At 36.0% G+C, this 19,542-nt stretch overlaps 1 protein-coding gene across 2 annotated transcripts in view; it reads left to right on the top strand.

The window, feature by feature from the left end:
* Window positions 1–19,542, top strand: part of PLCE1 (phospholipase C epsilon 1) — a 298,156-nt gene that overhangs the window by 229,547 nt on the left and 49,067 nt on the right. For both annotated transcript variants that reach the window (XM_044665696.1, XM_044665697.1), the window contains 4 exons: window positions 441–557; window positions 2,570–2,728; window positions 10,470–10,599; window positions 16,457–16,578. In XM_044665696.1, the coding sequence (XP_044521631.1) occupies window positions 441–557; window positions 2,570–2,728; window positions 10,470–10,599; window positions 16,457–16,578 (528 nt within the window). The remainder of the gene's footprint in view (window positions 1–440; window positions 558–2,569; window positions 2,729–10,469; window positions 10,600–16,456; window positions 16,579–19,542) is intronic.

Genomic DNA, 19,542 nt, shown 5'->3' on the forward strand with positions numbered 1-19,542 from the left:
AGGGGCCGTCTGAGGGGTGCCGGACCCAGAGAGCAGCCCCGAGTGCTAGTCCTGCCACAGACACTCCGGAGGGGGTGGGGGGGCTGTCTGTAAAGTGGGAGAGTCCTTAAAGCGCCACACCCTGCCCTGCAGCACTCTGTGCCCTGGCTATGTTGGGACTCCAGGCCTTCTACATCCAATTTAACTCTTTAGCTGTGATTTTTAAATGAATGTTTTTAAGGAAATACCTTACACAATTGGGCCTCCATAGATATACAAAATCCACCAGGAAGCTCAGTATCTATTTAAGCTGACAATGTAAATGTCTAACAAATTAAAATATTAGCGCTTGTAAGTATCTTATTCCAAATGAGGTGAGGTATTTTCCTCAGTATAGATACTTTTTGTTTCATATGTTCTCCTAGAAAAAAGATACATGTGTTCTATGTTGGCTTTCATAGGAAGTCGTCGAAGCCATTGATCGCAGTGCCTTCATCAACTCCGACTTGCCCATCATAATATCTATAGAAAATCACTGTTCCCTGCCCCAGCAACGAAAAATGGCAGAAATTTTCAAGGTGAGTAGCAAGCTAAATAGTAAGAAAATATGGTGACAACTCTCTTATCACTGATTTTTCCTGAATTTAAGTAGCTCTACACAAAACTCCCCATCCAGGAGGGCTGTAGGACCATAATTGGTACCATCCTGAAACTTTTCTTAATTGGGACCAAGAATTCTGGAATGATCTGAGGAAATCAGGGGTATTATGATGTCTAATTGTGATTCAGAAAATTCTTGTAAGAAGACTTTCCCTGGACCATATCAAGCCTCTGATGTAGCCCCAGACTAACCTTGGAGCCTTAGAGATGCCTAAAGTATCAGGCATCCTAAGGCATATTCTATCCATTTGGGGGAAATGGGGAAAGATGGCTACCTTATTAATAGTTTAATTCTTTTTTTATTAAAAGGAATATTTTATTATTATTAAATTATTATTATTATTTATATAATTAATATATAATTAAATTATTATTAATTTATGTAGTATGTATAGTATACATTAAATAAATAATATATATTAAATAATATATAATTAGATTATTATTATTATTATTATTATTATTATTATTATTAAAAGGAGTATTAAAAATACCAAGACACAAGTGTTGAAGGTTGGTCACTGGGACCAAGCAGGTTTTAAAACATGAACATTTTTTCCTCTTCATTTCTGAGAATTTAACATTCTATTTTTTTCCCCAATTACATGTAAAAACAAATTTTAACATTCACTTTTTTAAATTTTGAGTCCTAACTCTACTTACCTACTTCCCCACCTCTTTCCTTGAGAAGGAAAGCAATTTTGACATAGTTTGGTATAATAAATTCTTTAGACCTTGATGAAATTATAAAAATGAAATAGGAAAAGAACCCAAATGTAGGTGTGATAGGAGTGTACTATACCCCTAGCCATAGTACAGTATCCCCATTCCCCCAGCCAACTAACTGCTTCAGCAGGATTGGAATTCAGCCAAGAGAAAGTAATATAGCATAGGAAGGGGCAAGGGATAACTTCTCAAGGAAAAGGAATAGAGGAGAGACAAACAAGCAGCTAAAGGCTTAAAACCACTTTTTTGCAGTAAGACTTTTAATACTGAGGCATGGCCAGAGCTATGCCTCCCCTAGAGCACCCAGCCTGGGTGGGGTCTGCATGAGTGGCAAGTGCTTTTTCCATTTTTCTGCAAAAAAACAAAAAGCGGTCCCAATTAAACTTTGTGATTGGAGGCCCTTGAGTTTTCATTTGCCTGCCAAACTAAAGTGGGTGGTTGCATGGTCTTAGGAAGAAGTCATGGACATCTAGAACCCCACTGTATGCTTTAATGCATTCACCTTTATTTCTTTTAATTGTCTGAGCAAACTTTGTTGAAACACAGTAGGGATGGGAAAAGACATGGAAGTACCATGAACCAAGAACCTACCTGGGCAAATACACTCACCCTAAAATCCTTAGACTAATGAGATATGGAGTAGAGCTAGGGAAGTCAGGTCCATCTTTCTGAAAAACATAAAGGGCTTGGCATGACTCCAGAACACTACCTCATTCTGAGTAGAGAACATAATCATGGGGAATAATTGACTACAGTTGGTTTTTTTAATCACAGAAGAGGATCAGACAATTTGACCCGTAGCACAGTCTGGTGGTTAAATATTTGAGGAGGCAGGGAGGGGAAAGGAAATTTTATTTTGCTCTTTCACTTTTTGTCTTTTAATAAGAGTGGATCCTGTTGGTGGGATGCTGGGAATTTGAGAGCCTTTTAGATTTTTGCTCTTAGCTGAGTAACCAGTATCCTCGTTGATAATGTAAAACATTTAATTTAGTGGAGGCTGATTGAGATCTTTTGGCTGACCCCTTAACCAGAGAACTTCTTCCTTCCTTCCAAGCTTTTTCTCCTTCTCTTCTTGCCCTTCCTTCCAGAGACTCTCAAAACACTTCTTTCCCTAGATCTCTTATCAAGAGCTATTTTGGGAAGGCTGCCCTATAAAGAGACAGATTACAGAAGTTCACCCTATATCTACCATTTGATGTTTCAGAATGTATTTGGAGAAAAACTGGTGGCCAAGTTTTTGTTTGAGAGTGATTTCTCTGATGATCCGATGCTTCCTTCACCTGACCAACTTAGGAGAAAAGTGCTTCTTAAAAACAAAAAGCTAAAAGCACATCAGACTCCAGTGGATATATTAAAGCAAAAGGTATGTTGTCTACACAGAGATTCTAAAAATGTTACAAATTTGGAACAAAGAACAGTAGAATTTTTATATCTCGTGTATCCTTTTCTTTCCTACTGTGAAGCAATTAATCAAGAGAGTAAATTGCTGTTTTTTGTTGTGTTGTATTTTATTTTATTAATAAAGCTAGAACTAGAAATTCTGGAAACTGATGAGAGAAGGGTGGAGAGGAAGGGTGGAACAAAAAGAGCCTAGATAGGCAAAGCCTTTTCCTGCTAGAAGAGGGAAAGTATAAAAGAAAAGTCCCTCCCCATTCATGCAGTTTCACAGGATATTTCATGAGCAGTTCAGATGCAGGCATACCAGGTAGCCTCTTGGAGGAGCCCTTGGTAGGGGGTGTAGGAGAAAGGGAAGGAAAAGGAGGTGCAAAAGGAAAGGTGGATACCCTAGTTATAGAAGGTGGTGTGGGCACAGCAAAGCTTGAGGAGTGGGAGGATGTGGCAGCAGAGTGGGAAAACAATGGGACTAGGTTTGTGCTGGTGCCCCTTAAATTAATTCATAGAACCAACTATGAAATTTTCAATATGACTGTTTAAACCTTAGAAATCAACTTATAAGAAAGGGTTTGACTTATTGTTTTGTTGATTTTTGGACTAAAAAGTGATGAATAAAATATTAATAATGCAGACTAAACTTAAAGATGTCTCATACTTTTGGGGAGGGGAGTTGGATATTAAACATTACCAGTTCACCACTGGGTGGGACCCTCAAGTGCTTCATGATACAGGATCCACAGAGGAGCAGGAAAGTCTGGGATGGAGGGAGGAAGAATTGTGCTACCTCCCTCTAACCCATTCCAAGGACATCACCTTGACACTTTTCTAGTTGATATTGAGATAAAACTTCCTATTAGCCCTCTTGAGAAAATTTTTTTTGGATAAAACTTGTTTCTTCTAGAATCTGTTTACTTTTTTGAAATGTTCTATGAAAGGCAATGGCAGAAAAAAATCTGAAATAGGAAATAGAATCCTGAGATCTAATCATACCTTTCCTACCTACTGGCCCTGTGGCTATTCACATAACTTCTGATGGATCTCAGTCTCTCATCTCTGCGGCAGGCAGAGGTGCGGTGACTTTCTTAGGGTCCCACAGCCAGGACAGGTTTGAGACTAGAGCTGAGCTCAGGTCTTCCTGACACTATGGCCCATTGGTCTATCCACTAGACTACTTAGCTGCAATAGACAATAGCCTTTCAGATACTTGAAGACAGTTATTTTTATGTCTCCCTGGAGTTGTCTTTTCTCTAGGTGAAATATTTCTGTGGTTTTTTTTTTAACTAATATTCACATGATATGAACTCAAGGATCTTTACCATTCTGATTTCTCTTTTCTGAACTTTCTCTAATTATCAATATCTTTATTAAAATGTAACATCCACTGTTGAGGCAGCAAGGTAAAACAGTGGATAGAACAGTGGACCTAGAATCAAGAAGCCCTGAGTTCAAATCCAGCCTCAGACACTAGCTGCGTGACCTTGTATAAGTCACTTAAACCTGTTTGCCTCCATTTCCTCTTCTGTAAAATGAGATGGAGAAGGAATTGGCAAACCCCTTTACCATCTCTGCCAAGAAAACCCCAATTAGGGTCTTGAAGAGTAAGACATGACTCAACAACTACCATACCACGGTGTCTGTCTAGTTCTGAAGTCAGTTCTGTATATGTGATCTGCCTGTGGAAGATAAAGTAAAAATGTCATCACATTATTCCTGCAAGTCATACTTTATTTGACTAATATAACCAAGATTAATACACTATTGACTCATCTTCAGCTTGATATTGTAAAACCATGAGATAGTTTTCAGACAAATTGTTATCTTGCTATGACTCCATCTTGTACCTTTCAGCGTGATTTCTTACCTTACATTTATCCCAACTGAATTTTGTCAAATTCAATCCAATATCCTAGCCTCTTAAAATCTTTTTGGACTCTGTTATCCAATGTGTTAGCTATCATTGCTCTCACATCTCTGTAATTTTCAAATTTCCTAAGTATGCAGTTATATTTTATCCTGAGTATCAGTCAGTATGATAAACACCATTTGTCCAAGAGTAGATCCTTGGGGCACTCCACTGGTCATCTCCTTTTGACAATGAAACAACAGCAGTGATGTATAAATTAATTAGGACCAAATGAAATAATTAAATGTATGATTTATTCTATAAACTTTATAATTTTTAGATCTTTAAGAAACTTAGTATGTAATATATCAATATGTATTTTTGTTGTAGTCACTTATTTTACCAAGATTCATAAGATTTTGATATATCTTAATTCTTCATGAAACTATTTTTATGAGTTTAGACATTAAAAACAATCCATTTTTCCAGATCATCTCTTGATTGTAAGCCATAGATTTTCCATGAACTTTAATCAATCCATTTCCTAGGCCAGTGACATCACCATCTCTTGGGTAAATACCTTAATTTTTTGTGATGTACAAAATGATACAAGGTAATGAGATATTCATTCAGGAATTTTCATGGTTCTGTAATAATCTGCTTCACAATATAAAAGGGAGAAAGTTTGGCATTTAAAACCCTTTGTAACCTAGCCCCCTCCTCACTTTGCAGGCTTCCTAGACTATACCCCACTCCCCCAAAAGTACTCTAAAATCCAATAGCAATGGCCTACTGGCTGTTCCACAAGGAAGACTCCCCATCTCTCAGGTCTAGGCATTTTCTCTGGCTGACACTTTTCCTTCTCCATTTAGACTAACAAACACCCTGGCTTCCTTTAAGTCCCAACTAAAAAATCTCATCTTTTACAAATCTTAATTCTAGTGCCTTACCTTTGTTAATTATTTCCCTTTTATTCTGGATATAGCTTGCTCTATGTGTAGTTGTTCGAATGTTGTCTCCCCCATTAGATTATAAACCAATTGAGGGCAAAAACAATCTCTTGACTCTTTTTGCATCCCCAATACCTATTAGCACAGTGCCTGATACATAGTAGGTAGTTAATAAATGTTTTTTGATCGACTGATTAATTGTCCTTTGATACATCACTTGTCTATACACCAACAGCTGCTGAAGTGCACCCTTTAATAGCTAAGGTTTTTGCACATTTCCTTGGAGTACTCCATTTTTAAAAACCACAGGATTCAAAATACAACAAAATAGAGTAATTGGAGGGAAGAGCCAAAATGGTGGAGAAGGTACAGAGATTTCCATATCTCTACAAAATTATTCTGCAAACAACTTTGATATGACAACCCAAAAGGAATACTGGAGTGACAGAATCCACAAAAAGGTGGGATGAAATCATTTTTCAGGCCAACATAACTTAGAAAGTCACCAGGTCTTTTGCACTGGGTTGGGACTGAAGTGCAGACCAGCTTACTCAGGCAGGATCCACCTTGGCAAGCTAGCACAAGCTTTAGGGCAGAGGTCAGCAACGTATGGCTCTCGAGCCATATCTGGCTCTTTTGAGGGCCAGATATGGCTCTTTCTACAGAGCCATAAAGTCAATTTTTTTTCAGGCGCTGTTACAGGAGCTCACACTGTGAGCACTGTACGGCTCTCACGAAATTACATTTTTTTGTTTTTTAAACCCTTACCTTCCGTCTTGGAGTCAATACTGCGTATTGGCTCCAAGGCAGAAGAGTGGTAAGGGTAGGCAATGGGAGTCAAGTGACTTGCCCAGGGTCACACAGCTGAGAAGTGGCTGAGGCCAGATTTGAACCTAGGACCTCCCGTCTCTAGGCCTGACTCTCATTCCACTGAGCTACCCAGCTGCCCCCTGAAATTACATTTTAAAAAATGTGGCATTTATGGCTCTCACGGCCAAAAAGGTTGCTGACCCCTGCTTTAGGGGCAGCTGAATCAGCAGCAGAGGCTTCCAGAGCTCTCTACCCCAGATGGTAAGGGGACTGGACAACTGGTCAGAAGGCAATTACACAATCTCTTTTGCTGATTCTGGGTGAAGGACTCTGTTGCATTGCCCATACTCAGGTCCAGGTCACAATCTGTTTAGCAGGTCCAGGGCAAGGAGGAGTACCAGCCCTCGCCAGTACTTGTAGCTGCAGGGGAATAAGGGACTTTGGTCAACATTACAGGGTAGAAAAGAGTGCTTGTGGCCGCTCACAGACCAGAACACAGACAGAAAGAGTAATAAACACTTTCCTCTCCTTAGATCATGCCACCTTGAAAGAACTGAAATTTGTAGATCCTCAGAGCTAGCTCCACATGCAGCTACACAAAGAATCTGAAACTTAGAATAGTGCCTCCTTCACCACAGTAACAGAGCCCAACTTTAACAGTTTTTTAAGTTAAAAGAGAAGAAAAAGGCTGGAAGATGAGCAAACAAACAAAAAAGAAACTCAACACAAATTATTCTGATGACAGTAAAAACCAAAACAAACGTGGGAGACAACAAAGTCAATACTACTACATCCAAAGCCTCCAAGAAAATTTTGAATTGGTCTCAAGCCCAAAAAGAATTACTGGAGAAGCTCAAAATGGATTTTAAAAATCAAATAAAGTTAGAAGAAAAATTGGGAAAACAAATGAGAGTGATTCAGGAAAGTCATGGTAAAAAATAACTTGATAAAAGAAGCAAAAAAAAAATGCTGAAGAAAGAGTATCTTAAAAAACAAAATAGGCTAATTTGTAAAAGAGGCACAAAAATCCAAAGAAGGGAAGCACTTCTTAGAAAGCAGAATTGGCCAAATGGGACAAGATATACAAAGAAATCACTGAAGAGAATTCTTTAAAAGGCAGTGCTGGCTATATGGAAAAAGAGATACAAAAATTCTCCAAGGAAAAGAACTTAAAAAGTAGAATTGACCAAGAGGAAAAGGAGGTATAAAAACTCACTGAAGAAAACAATTTCTTGAAAATGAAAATTGGGCAATTCTAATGACTCCATAAGATATCTAGAAACCATCAAAGTCAAAAGAATGAATAAATAGAAGAAAATGTGAAATATCTCACTGGAAAAACAACTGCCCTGGGAAAAAATATTCAGGAGAGACAATCTAAGAATTAATGGGCTACCTGATAACCATGATAAAAAAAAAAAAAGAGCTAGGCAGAATCTTTCAAGAAATTATCAAGGAAAACTGCCCTGATATTCTAGAATCTTAGGATAAGATTAAAATTGGAAGAATCCATCAATCCTGAAAGAGACCACTTCATGGAAACTTCCAAGAATATTACAGGTAAATTCTAGAACTCGAAGGTCAAGGAGAAAATGTTGCAAGCAACTAAAAAGAAACAATTCGTATATCATGGAGCCACAATCAGAATTACACAAGATTTAGCAGCTTCTACATTAAAGGACTTGGGGGCCTAGAGTATGATATTCTGGAGGGCAAAAGAACTAGACCTACAACCAAGAATCACTCCTCAGCAAAACTGAGCAAATACCATCAAGGGGAAAATGGATATTCAAAGAAAGAGAAGACCACAAGCACTCCTGATAAAAAGACCAGAGCTCAATAGGAAATTTGACTCTTAGATACAAGACTCAGAAGAAACATAAAAAGATAAACAGGAAAGAGGAATCATTAGAGATTCATTCAATAAGGTTAAACTGTTTATATCCCAAATGGGAAGATGATGTTTATAATTCCCAAGAACTTTGTCATTATTAGATCAGTTAGAGAGAGCATATCTAGACAGAGGGCAAGGCTATGAATTGAATATGGTGCAATGATAATTTAAAAAATAAAATTAAGGAATGAGAAAGAGGAAAGCATTTGGGAGAAGGGGAAAGGAGAAACAGAATGGGATAGAAAAAAAAGAAAACAGGGTAGAAAAAATAAAAGAAGTGCAAAATAGCTTTTACAGTAGTAGGGAAGGTGGAGGAGCTGAAAAAAGGACTGCATGAACCTTACTCTCATTGCAGTTGGCTCAAAAAAGGAAGAACATACATACTCAATTGGTATAGAAATATATCTTACTCTACGAAAAAGTAGAAGAGGAACGGATTAAGAGGAAGAGCAGCTGATAGAAGAGAAGGCAGACTGGGAAATGTGGTGGTCAGAAGCAAAACACTTTTGAGTATGGACAGAATGAAAGGAGAGAGAGTAAGATAATAGGGGAGAAATAGGATGGAGGTTAATGCACAGTAATCATAATGGTGAGAAAAAAATTTTTACGAGTTTATCTAATAAAAGCTTCATTTCTCAAATAGATACAGAAGTAAGCCAAAAGTCATTCCCCAATTGATAAATGAAAAAATAGGAATAGGCAATTCTGAGACAAAATAATTAAGGCTCTCTATAGTCATCCAAGAAAAAGCTCTAAATCACTATTAATTAGAGAACTGCAAATTAAAACAACTCTGAGGTACCACCCCATACCTATCAGATTGACTATTATGACAGAAAAGGAAAACAACAAAACTTGGAGGGGATGTGGGTAATGCAATGCAATATTGGGGGAGTGGCAACCTGATTCAACCATTCTGAAGAGCAATTTGGATGAATGCACAAAAGGCAATAAAACAGTATATACCCTTTGACCCAGCAGTACCATTACTAAATCTGTATCCCAAAGAGATTTAAAATAAATAAATATATATGTATATGTACCTACATATTCATATACATGTATAAAAATATTTAGTCACATGCCTGAGTAAGTTGTAGTATATGATTGTAATGGAATATTATTATGCGATAAGAAATGATGAGCAAGAAGATCTAAAAAAAGAAACTTGAAAAGACTTCACAAACTGATGAAAAGTGTAGTAAGCAGAACCAGGAGAACATTGTACACAGTGACAGCAATAATATACAATAAACAACTGTGAATGACTTAGCTGTTCTCAGCAACATAATGATTCAAGACAATCCCAAAGAATTCACAATGAAAAATGCCATCTGCCTCCAGAGAAGGACCTGATGGAATCTGAATCCAAACCAAATCTTACTATATTTCACTTTCTTCTTTTTTTTTTTGGTTCAGATTTTCTTCCACCAAAGGATTAATATGGAAAAATGTTTTACATATAAAATCTATATCAATTTGCTTACCATCTCAGCAAAGGGAGAAGAGAGGGGAAGGAAGGAGGGAGAGAATTCAGGACTCAAAGTTAAAAATAACAAATGTTTAAAAATTGTCTTTATATATATTGAGGGGGAAATAAAATATCAAACTTTTAAAAAGTAAAGAAAGTAATTGTCATAAATGTGTATGGCACAAAATCCAAAATTACCTGATAAAGAACTAACCAAAGTTAGGGAAACCATCACAACTGGGTTTTATCTGGCCAAAGTGAAATGTCCTGAGTCAGCTTGGTATTAGTGGAATCACATAGGGAAGTTCATTGCTGTCACAAAATTAAACCATACCAAATTTATTGTTTGTTCTCAAGTTATTCACATATCACTCTACTCCAAGTCTGGCCATTCAATCAGAAACTATGGTCCATTGATCTGGCAATGGTCCATTCATATTCATATTCACTCCCAAGTATACAATTCTGTTAAAACTCTTAGTATTGGGATTACATGCTGTGGAGTACAGGTAAAAAGTTTTCTTTTATTAGTAGTTTTTAGAGTTGCAAGATTTCAATAAGAGTACTGACACTGATTCTAATGTTATTACTGTTTCCAGAAGTTCTGAATTTTTTCCTTTAATAGGTTAAAGTCAGTGTTTTTTCATGGAGATTATTGGCATTAAAAGTTGTCTTTAAAAGTTGGAAATCAAAATTAAGTAGTTTAATGTTTGTGTTTTTAAATTACTTTAATCCTAACAGGCTCATCAGTTGGCATCCATGCAAACACAGACCAGTAATGGCAGTAATGCCAATCCTACCCCAGCTAATAATGAGGAAGAAGAAGATGAGGAGGATGAATATGATTATGACTATGAATCTCTTTCTGATGGTAAGAATACTATGAAGGGCCTAGAGAAATATTTGGGTTGTTTTCATTTTTTTTTTCATAAATAAATCTGCCACATAAGTTAAGTATAGACAAGTCTTCTTTTAAGAGTTTCTAGTAGTCACTTAACATGGACCAAGGAGTATGGAAATAAAACCACCATAGTACTCACTGTGTAAAGGATTAATGTGTGGTAAGAAAGTCCTCTTCATTCTCTCCTCCAGTAGAGGAAACTGAGGCAGAGGTTAACTGACCTGCCCAACATCACACAGCTGGTATCTAAGGCCAGATTTGAACTTAGCTTCAGACACCAAACCCAGCCCTCTAGCCAATGCACCAAAATACTTATTTACATACTTACTATGTGACCTAGCAGTACCATTACATACTTACTATGTGACCTAGCAGTACTATGTGACCTAGTAGTTCTGTACACCAGAGAGAAAAAATACAGAGAAAGGATCTATATGTACAAAAATATTTAAAGCTGCTCTATTTGTGGGGGCAAAGAATTGGAAAGTGATGGGATGCCCATCAATTGGGGAATGCCCAAGTAAGTCATAGTATATAATTGTAATGGAATACTTTTGTTCTGTAAGAAATGACAAGGAGGAGGAATGTAGAAAAACCTGCAAAGACTTACACAACTGAAGCAGAGTGAAGTAAACAGAACCAGGAGAACATTGTACATGGTGACTACAAAACTATGCACTGAACAACTTTGAGTAATTTAGATATGCTCAGCAATCCAAAACAATCCTACAGCACTCATAATAAAAAAAATGCCATCTGCTTCCATAGAAAGAACTGATAGACTGATAGAGTCTAAATCCAGATTAAAGCAAACTTTTTTCACTTTCTTTCTCAGTTTTTTTCAGTTCAAATTTCCTTACACAAAAGGAATTAATATGGAGAAATGTTTTACATGAATTGTACACGTAAAATCTAAATCAGATCATATACCATCTCAGTGAAAGGGGGAAGGGGAGATGGAAGAGGGGAGAAAATTTGAAACTCAAAATTCTTTTTAAAATGTTGTAAACTGTTTTTAACATATAATTGGGGGAATAAAAATTTTTTTAAAAGAAGCATAAGGATCAAAACAAATTTAAATTGTTTATATTTTGATACAAATATCTCCTCAGGACTCATTGTCATCAGAGATCATAGATATGAATGTGGTTGTTATATTTTGATGATATAAAAATGCATTGTAGATGGAGGGGGTGAGAGTCAAAACAGAAAAAAAAAGACTATATACCAATATCTCTGATGAATAGTGAAGCAAAAAATTGATACATTAGGAAAACTATAAATAATAAAAGCCATATGATTATATCAACTGATGCAGAAAAAAACTTATGACACTCATTCCTGTTCAAAAATATTAGAAAGCTTAGGAATATATAGAGAGTTCCTTAATCCAAATAGCATCTATAGGAAACCAACATGATCTGTAATGGGGATACTAGAGGCCTTTTCATTAAGGTCAGAGGTAAAGCAAGGATGTTCAATAACATTGTTATTCTTCATCATTACAGTAACATACAATAATATAATATACTAGCTAAAGCAATAAGACAAGGAAAAAGAAATTGAAATAATAACAGGCAAAGAGGAACACAATAACATTTTGCAGATGGTAGGATGTTTTACTTATAGAAGCCTAGAGAATCAGCGGAAATACCAATTTGAAAGAACTTCAGCAAAATCACAAGACATAAGATAAACCCACACAAATCAATATGTATATATATATAACAACAAAATCCAGCATGATTTAAAATACCTATAGATAGTACAAAATACTTGGGTATCTTCCTACCAAATAAGCTATCTGAGTACAAATGCAGTGCTTTCTACACATGCAAAAAATTGATCTGAATAACTCAAAACATTTATCAGGGGAAGAAATACAAGATTTCAACAACCATATGAAAATACGCTCTAAATCACTAATAAGTTGAGAAATATAAATAAGGCAATTTTGAGATTTCACATAATATATATCAGACTAGCAACGATGACAAATGAGGAAAATGACAGATGTTAGTGGGATGTGGGAAGAGACTTTATTGCGCTGTTGGGGGAACTATGAATTAGTTTAGTCATTCTGAAAAGCAATTTGCAACCATGCACAAAGTTATCAAACTACACATACTCTTTGACCAGCTATATGCCACTAGTAGACTTATGTCCCAAAAGAAATTTTGAAAATAGGAAAAGAATCTACATATATCAAAATATTTCTAGCAGATCATTTCATGATAGCAAAAAATCAGAGGCAATGGGGCAGGATTTGGGGAGAAACAATGATGTAAAGAAAAAAAGATAGCAAAAAAAAAAGTTTATTTGTAATAATAAAATGAATGGGAGTTGGGGGCAGCTAGGTGATTCTATTAGATAGACTGCCAGACCTAGAGATGATGAAATCCTGGGTTCAAATCTGGCCTGAGACACTATAGCTTTGTGAGCCTGGGCAAGTCTTTTAATCCCACTTGCCTCGCCCTTAATGCTCCTCTGCCTTGAAATGGATACATAAAGCAGAAGGTAAGTGTTAAAATAAATAACAAAATAAAATGAAAGACCTCTGAAATAGAAAAAATTCTTGTTAATCAAAGAAAAAAAAAAACAAACGGTTAAAAAAACCCTAAGTGTTAAAGAATTAACAAGGAGAAATTCTATTCTGGATCTGATTTTCACTAACAAGGAGGAATTGCTTATTGTAGTAGTAATCATAGGAGTGCCATGGTATTTGCGATTAAAGAAATTCTGACATACTCTTACATATACTCTAGATTTGGGGGAAGAGATTTTAAAGGTTTGGGAGAAAGAACAGGTAGGATCCCATAGACTAAATTTAGCTTAAGTGATTTAGGATGCTCTCAAGAATGAAATTTCAACAATATTTTTAAAAAGTTCTGTTGAAAAGAAAAGAAAAACTTTTAGAGCCAAATGTAATGCACAGGAAATGGACCAAATTCTATTTTGAAAAACAAATGTGCAAAATTCTGAATCAGAGGCAGAAAAAGGAGGATTGATATAATAGCAAAAGTACCCAAGTTTAGAATGAGTTCAAGCTTATGAGGAAAGCTAAGGACTCAATGTTTGCTCTGTCACAATGACAGTTTTAAATGAGAGCAGATCTCTTGGAAGCTCTTTGTAAGCAAGACAGCCTTTTGAATATACAGTCAAAAGAATTCTGGCCTGTAGGTCAAGGGAACTGATTTCTTTAACCCCTGATCAGCTGTGTAATCCTAGGCAAATAACTTTATCTCTATGGACATTTCTTTGTATCTAAAATAAATGGGTTGGACTAAATGATCTCTAAGATTCTGCAACTCTTAACAGAGATTTTGAGAAGTGAGGATCTCTCCATGCTCAGATTCCATAATTTCTGGATGGAGAATAGAATGATTTTTAATGTAGAAGAAAAAGGGGAGGGGGAGGAAAGATTATTTCTCTGCCATCTGCCTGTAAACTATTATCTGCATTTCAAGTCATAAGTCCCCCACTAACTTCTATTGTAATTTGTTACATTCCCATAAAGAAAAAGATAATGAAAATCACACTGAAGAATCCCAGAATGAAAAAACAATCTATTTCAGTCTGTATATTAACTACATCTTGATAGATGATAGGTGATGAATGACTGGATGTGAGGACCAGGTCAGGCATTAAACACACTGTTACAGCCTCAGGGATGGAGAGAGAGTGTGTGTGTCAGCTTAACAGGGAGGCCAGCTCCTTGCAAGCAAATGATAGTGAAAGAAAGAAGAAGATAGATAGAAAGATAAAGAGTAAGCACCTAAATGATTGGGAGAGAGAAAGCCAAGGGGTAAAACACAGCACAAAGTGTAGCTAGGTCTTCCATTTATTATGACAGAGCAAGATTTTTATAGCATATGAGTATTAAGCATTACATCATATAAGAGGCATAACTTTCCCACAAAATATTGTTTATGAAAAGACTTTACCCAAAACATTTCTAAGGCATTTCTACAAACCCAAGCAATTGAGGAATGTTGACAATAACTTAGGGCTATGTAGGAATCAGAGGAAAAGAGAGTTTGGGTTATTTGGTCATGACATTACAAAAGCTTCTTTGGACATTAAAATAATGAACTACTCAAGGATTATTATGAAGGAAGCTTTCAGGAGATGTCTTTAGCTAGACAGTACTTTTGACCTTCTATTTTGAGATTCGGCCCTGCCATGGAATCCCAGGCAAACTCACAAGCATGTCTTTTATGGCTGCTTTTCCTCAATGGGTCTAATTTGCCCTAGGTTCCTCTATAACATTTAATTCGCCCTCCCATGAAATTAGTTAAAGGGAAATAAGTCCTTTCCTAACTGAGGCAACTGGTGGCACATTGGATAGAACCCTAGATCTACAGCGAGGAAGACTTGAATTCAGACTAGATATGTAACCCTGGGCAAGTCACTTAACCTCTTATCTGCTTCAGTTTCCTCAACTATAAAATGAGAATAATAACAGGACCTGTGCCCTAGGCTTGTTTTAAATATGAAATGAGATTATATTTGCAAGGAATTTTGAAGTTATAGAATATTCCTCATTTTGTTTGTTACCGCTTATTCCATGCCATTCTTGTCATTTAAATACTGCTCAGCACTCCAGTTTAATTTCTCTGGCTTTATGTCTTAATTTTCTTTACCTTTATCCCCTTTCTGACTCTGTTTTTCTATAGCAGATATCCTTAATGCTTCTCCTGCTCCTAACAGTCAGGAAGGTAAAGGCCATTTGAATTGATCATTTTAACTGCATGAATTTCAGCATTATATTTTAAACTGCTTAATATTGCTTAGCATGAAATTGTGGTACCTCTGCAAATAAGTGTCAGGTAATAGCTTCTGTATTTCTTTTAGTGTTTATAGCCTGAATAGCACTAATTTAGTATCAGGATATTTTGGTCTACATGTTTACAGATTGGAAATAGTAAAATTTGAATGAGATGCCAGAAAAAGTGTCACTAGATCAGCAAGGATAAAAAGTGAATTTGCAAATATAACTGTTGATGTTGCCTTTGCATAGACAGTACAATTATTTAGTAATTAAAATGAAAGCGTGTCAGATTTTTTTGATCTCTTGACTGTTATATAAATTGTTATGATTGTAAAGCTATTTGGCTTTCTTTACTAATTAACAGTGAGATTTTAGAGCATTTTCCAAAAATAGTTTCTTTTTTCCCCTGTTTTTGACATTCTTGAAGTTAAAAGGAGTTAGTAGGTACATTAAATAAGGTGGATTAGAACATAATTTTTATTTTCATGTACAAATGTTTCAATCATGAAACCACTGTGGTCAGCCATTTTACACAGTTTACCTCTTATTCTATTCATCTTGAAAGAAGGTTAGGATACAATCTACGTGACACGAAAACAATTTCCAATATCCATTAACTTACTAAAAATTAATAAACTCAGTGAAGAGAGGCAGAGTTGCATAGTGGGTAAAAAGCTGGTCTTAGAGCCAGAAAAAACCAAGCTCTTACACATACTGGCTATGTGACACTGGGAAGTTAGTTACTTAACCTAACAATAAAACCCCAGAGCACATATTGATTTGCATTGATTTAAGAAATGTCCTTATTGGAGGTTCCCTATTTCAGTGAAATCAAAGGTAAGGTCCAAAAAATTTTTTTAAACCTCAGTGCAAAAAGATCATTCAGTCCTATTTATTAACTCTGATATTTTGATATTATGGCAACTCTAGGTATTTTCAAATATTGAGCATTTTTGCTCTCTGTAGATATGGCCTCTACATAAAGTAAGATCTCCTGTGGAACCATAATCATTTAGTTGTGGTACAGTCATTGAAGGTATTTTAATCCATTTGCAGACAATATTCTGGAAGACAGACCTGAAAGTAAATCAACAGGTGACAAACTACAGTTTGAGTACAATGAAGAAATTCCCAAGAGGATAAAGAAAACAGAGAGCTCTGTTTGCAACAAAGGAAAGGTAGTATAATTACTTTCTCTTTAGCTGCACTTTGGCATAAAAAGGATTTAATTAGTCAACCTATAAGCATTCATTAGTTATCATAATGATGTTAGGCTCTGGATTAGGCTTGAGATTAAAAAAAAAAATGAAGCAGCCTCTGCCCTTAAAGTGTTTATTTTCTACTGGGGGAAAAGAAATTTGTATACAAATATGTGCATACTGAAATACTAAGGATTTAGAGAATAATTTTTGGGGAGAGAGAAATGAGACACTAGCAGCCCCTGGGATCCAGAAAACCCTCCTGAAGGGGTGGCTTAGAGCCTACTTTTGAAGAAAGACAGGAAGTGGAGGTGAGAAGTATTCCAGGCTTGGGACACCAACTGGGTGGAATGTTCTATTTTAAGGCACACCAGGTAAATCAACTTAGCGGGATGGCAGAGGAAATGAAAAGGAAAATGTATGATAAAGCTGGAAAGGGAAGCTAGAACAAATTTGTGAAAAGCTTTAAATGACAAAGTTTGTATTTTATACTAGAGATAATTAGAAGCCCTTTGAGCTTCTTGAGCAAAGACATGACTTAGACCACTGTAAATATTGTATATTCTAGATTATTGCATATAACATTATGCAATATAATAGCTTACCAAAACCAGGTTTGATCCTGGAAGTCAGTTTCTCTTTTTGCTACATTACTCTCATCTAGCATAGCTCCAGGAAAATCCCCGAGTATATTCATGGCTTAGTTCATTTTTAGCATAACATCTGTTTTCAGTGTCTAACTCACAAAGATACTATTACTGTAGCTTTAAGAGCAAGATATAAGAGAGATGAAATATTGAGAAAAGCTATGTGTTGTTGACAGTTTTAAAAATCATTTGGGAAAATGGAATAATGTGAATTCTTCCTATGGAATCAAGGAAAAGGTGTGAGTTAAATCTCTGATCCATGAGGATTTGCAAAAGATCTTTGTAGAGGAAGGAGGTTAAGAGAAATTTCTTCTTGTTTAACTGTTTTAACTTTTAGGTTATACAGAATTTTTATAAAGATAATTCTATGAAAAACTTATAAAGAGCTGGGAAGTGTAGTATATGTTGGAAATACTATTTCTATGAGAAGACAAAAATAATGAGAACTAGTCTTGAGGAGAAATATTAATCTTATTAAAAGACTTTAGTCAGTATTTGGAGTAAATTGAATGGAATAAAACTTAATGTCTTACTCCAAGAGGAGTCATTATATTGAGGGTTTAAAGTGATTTAGGATGGAATATTGGTCATAGCCAAAATATTTTAATTTTATGGATATGCATCTTTATTATTGCTTTATCATTACTTTTATTTTTATTATGTTTATTATTCTATTAATAATTGTGTATATTTAATAATTTTTAGATTTAATTATAGGTAAGCAAAAGTTATTGGCATGGGCACTGTACACCCCAAAACCATAGAAGTGTTTCAGGTAGACTATAAGCAGGGAAATTCCTTTGCTCCCTTCTATCCTTGTGGCTCCCAACCCAAGAACATCTGATAACTCCTATAAGACCCTGAAAGGATTATCCTCCTTGGATTGTCCTTTAGATTTGAGGTGTTCCGTGAGATACACCTCTAGGCTATGCCTTGATACCATAAGGTTGTATCTAAGACACCTGTTATGCCCCCAAAACTATGAAGTTCATCCCCTTTGTCTTCAGGCAAATCTCCCCACTGCCCATGCCTCAGTGCATACCACTCTAGAGTCACATCTTCAGCGTGGCACAAAGTCATGTTTCCACTGATGTAAAGAGTATAAAGACCCCAGAAATCATGTCCTGTCAAGGAACAGCTTTTCTACCCATGCTGTTCCCCTAGGAGGCAGTCCTCCTGGCCAGATTCAACATTACCTTGTAAACTAATAAATTTCTCTTTTTATTTTTATGCTAAGTTTCAAAGTCTTGCATCCTTGCAAACCCTGGAGGTTTGAGGGGATTCACCTCAAGCCCCCCACAACATTATAATTTAGGGAAGAAGGTTTCTCCTTTTTTATTATATGACTAATATTTAATGAATTTAAGTGGGGCTCAAGATGAAGAATGAATAAATGAAAAAGACAGTTAAGTTGGAAAAAATCTTTACAAGTTTCTCTGAAAAAGGCCTTATTTTTGAGATATATAAGGAATTAGTTAACATTTGTAAGAATGAGAGCCATTCCTAGTTGATAAATGGTCAAAGGAGAACTTGTGGTTCTCAGGAGAAGAAATCCCAAGTTATATATAGACATAAAAAAAAAGGCTCCAAGTCACTAATAATTAGAGGAATGCTAAGTAGAGGCCACCCTGAAATTCTATCTTATGAGTATCAGCTTGACAAAATTGACAGAAAGGGAGAATGACAAATGTTGGAGGGACTACAGGAAAATTGAGCTATTAATACACTATTGATTGTAAACTTAGTGATGAGATATATATTATCACAGCAAATATCTGGATCACTACAGTACTATCAAGATAAGATAAAATGTATGGTAGCAATTCAAGTAGAAGGCTGGGAATGTTGGGTGACCTCCAAGTAAGTATGGACAGACCTCATTTAACCTTGTTCCATATGAAGGCATCCAGGCTCCCTTTATATCCTAAACGCTAGGTTTCCCCAAATGTGGGCAAAGGGATCCTGATCTTCAATATAAGCACTTAAGGTATAGGAGGAATATTGGATTTGGGGTAACCTTGATTACAACCCACAGAAAATGCCAACTCACACAAACTCATAAACAGTTATAGAAAACATAAAGCCAAGTTAACAAGCATTTCTTAAGGGCTTACCTTGTGCTGAGTGCTAAGAACCCAATGAAGAACGCCCTTACCATCAAGGAGTTTACATTCTAAAAGGAAGCTGAAAAGTGGGGGTGGGAGGGGTTGGAACAGGGCCTCTGCCTGAGGGCCTGGCGATGAACATGGCTGGCCGGGTCCTTCCTTAAAGTCTAAGCTCTTATCAAGAACTTACT

The sequence above is a fragment of the Gracilinanus agilis genome, chromosome 2 (genome assembly GCF_016433145.1).
Source record: "Gracilinanus agilis isolate LMUSP501 chromosome 2, AgileGrace, whole genome shotgun sequence".
NCBI lineage: Eukaryota > Metazoa > Chordata > Mammalia > Didelphimorphia > Didelphidae > Gracilinanus > Gracilinanus agilis.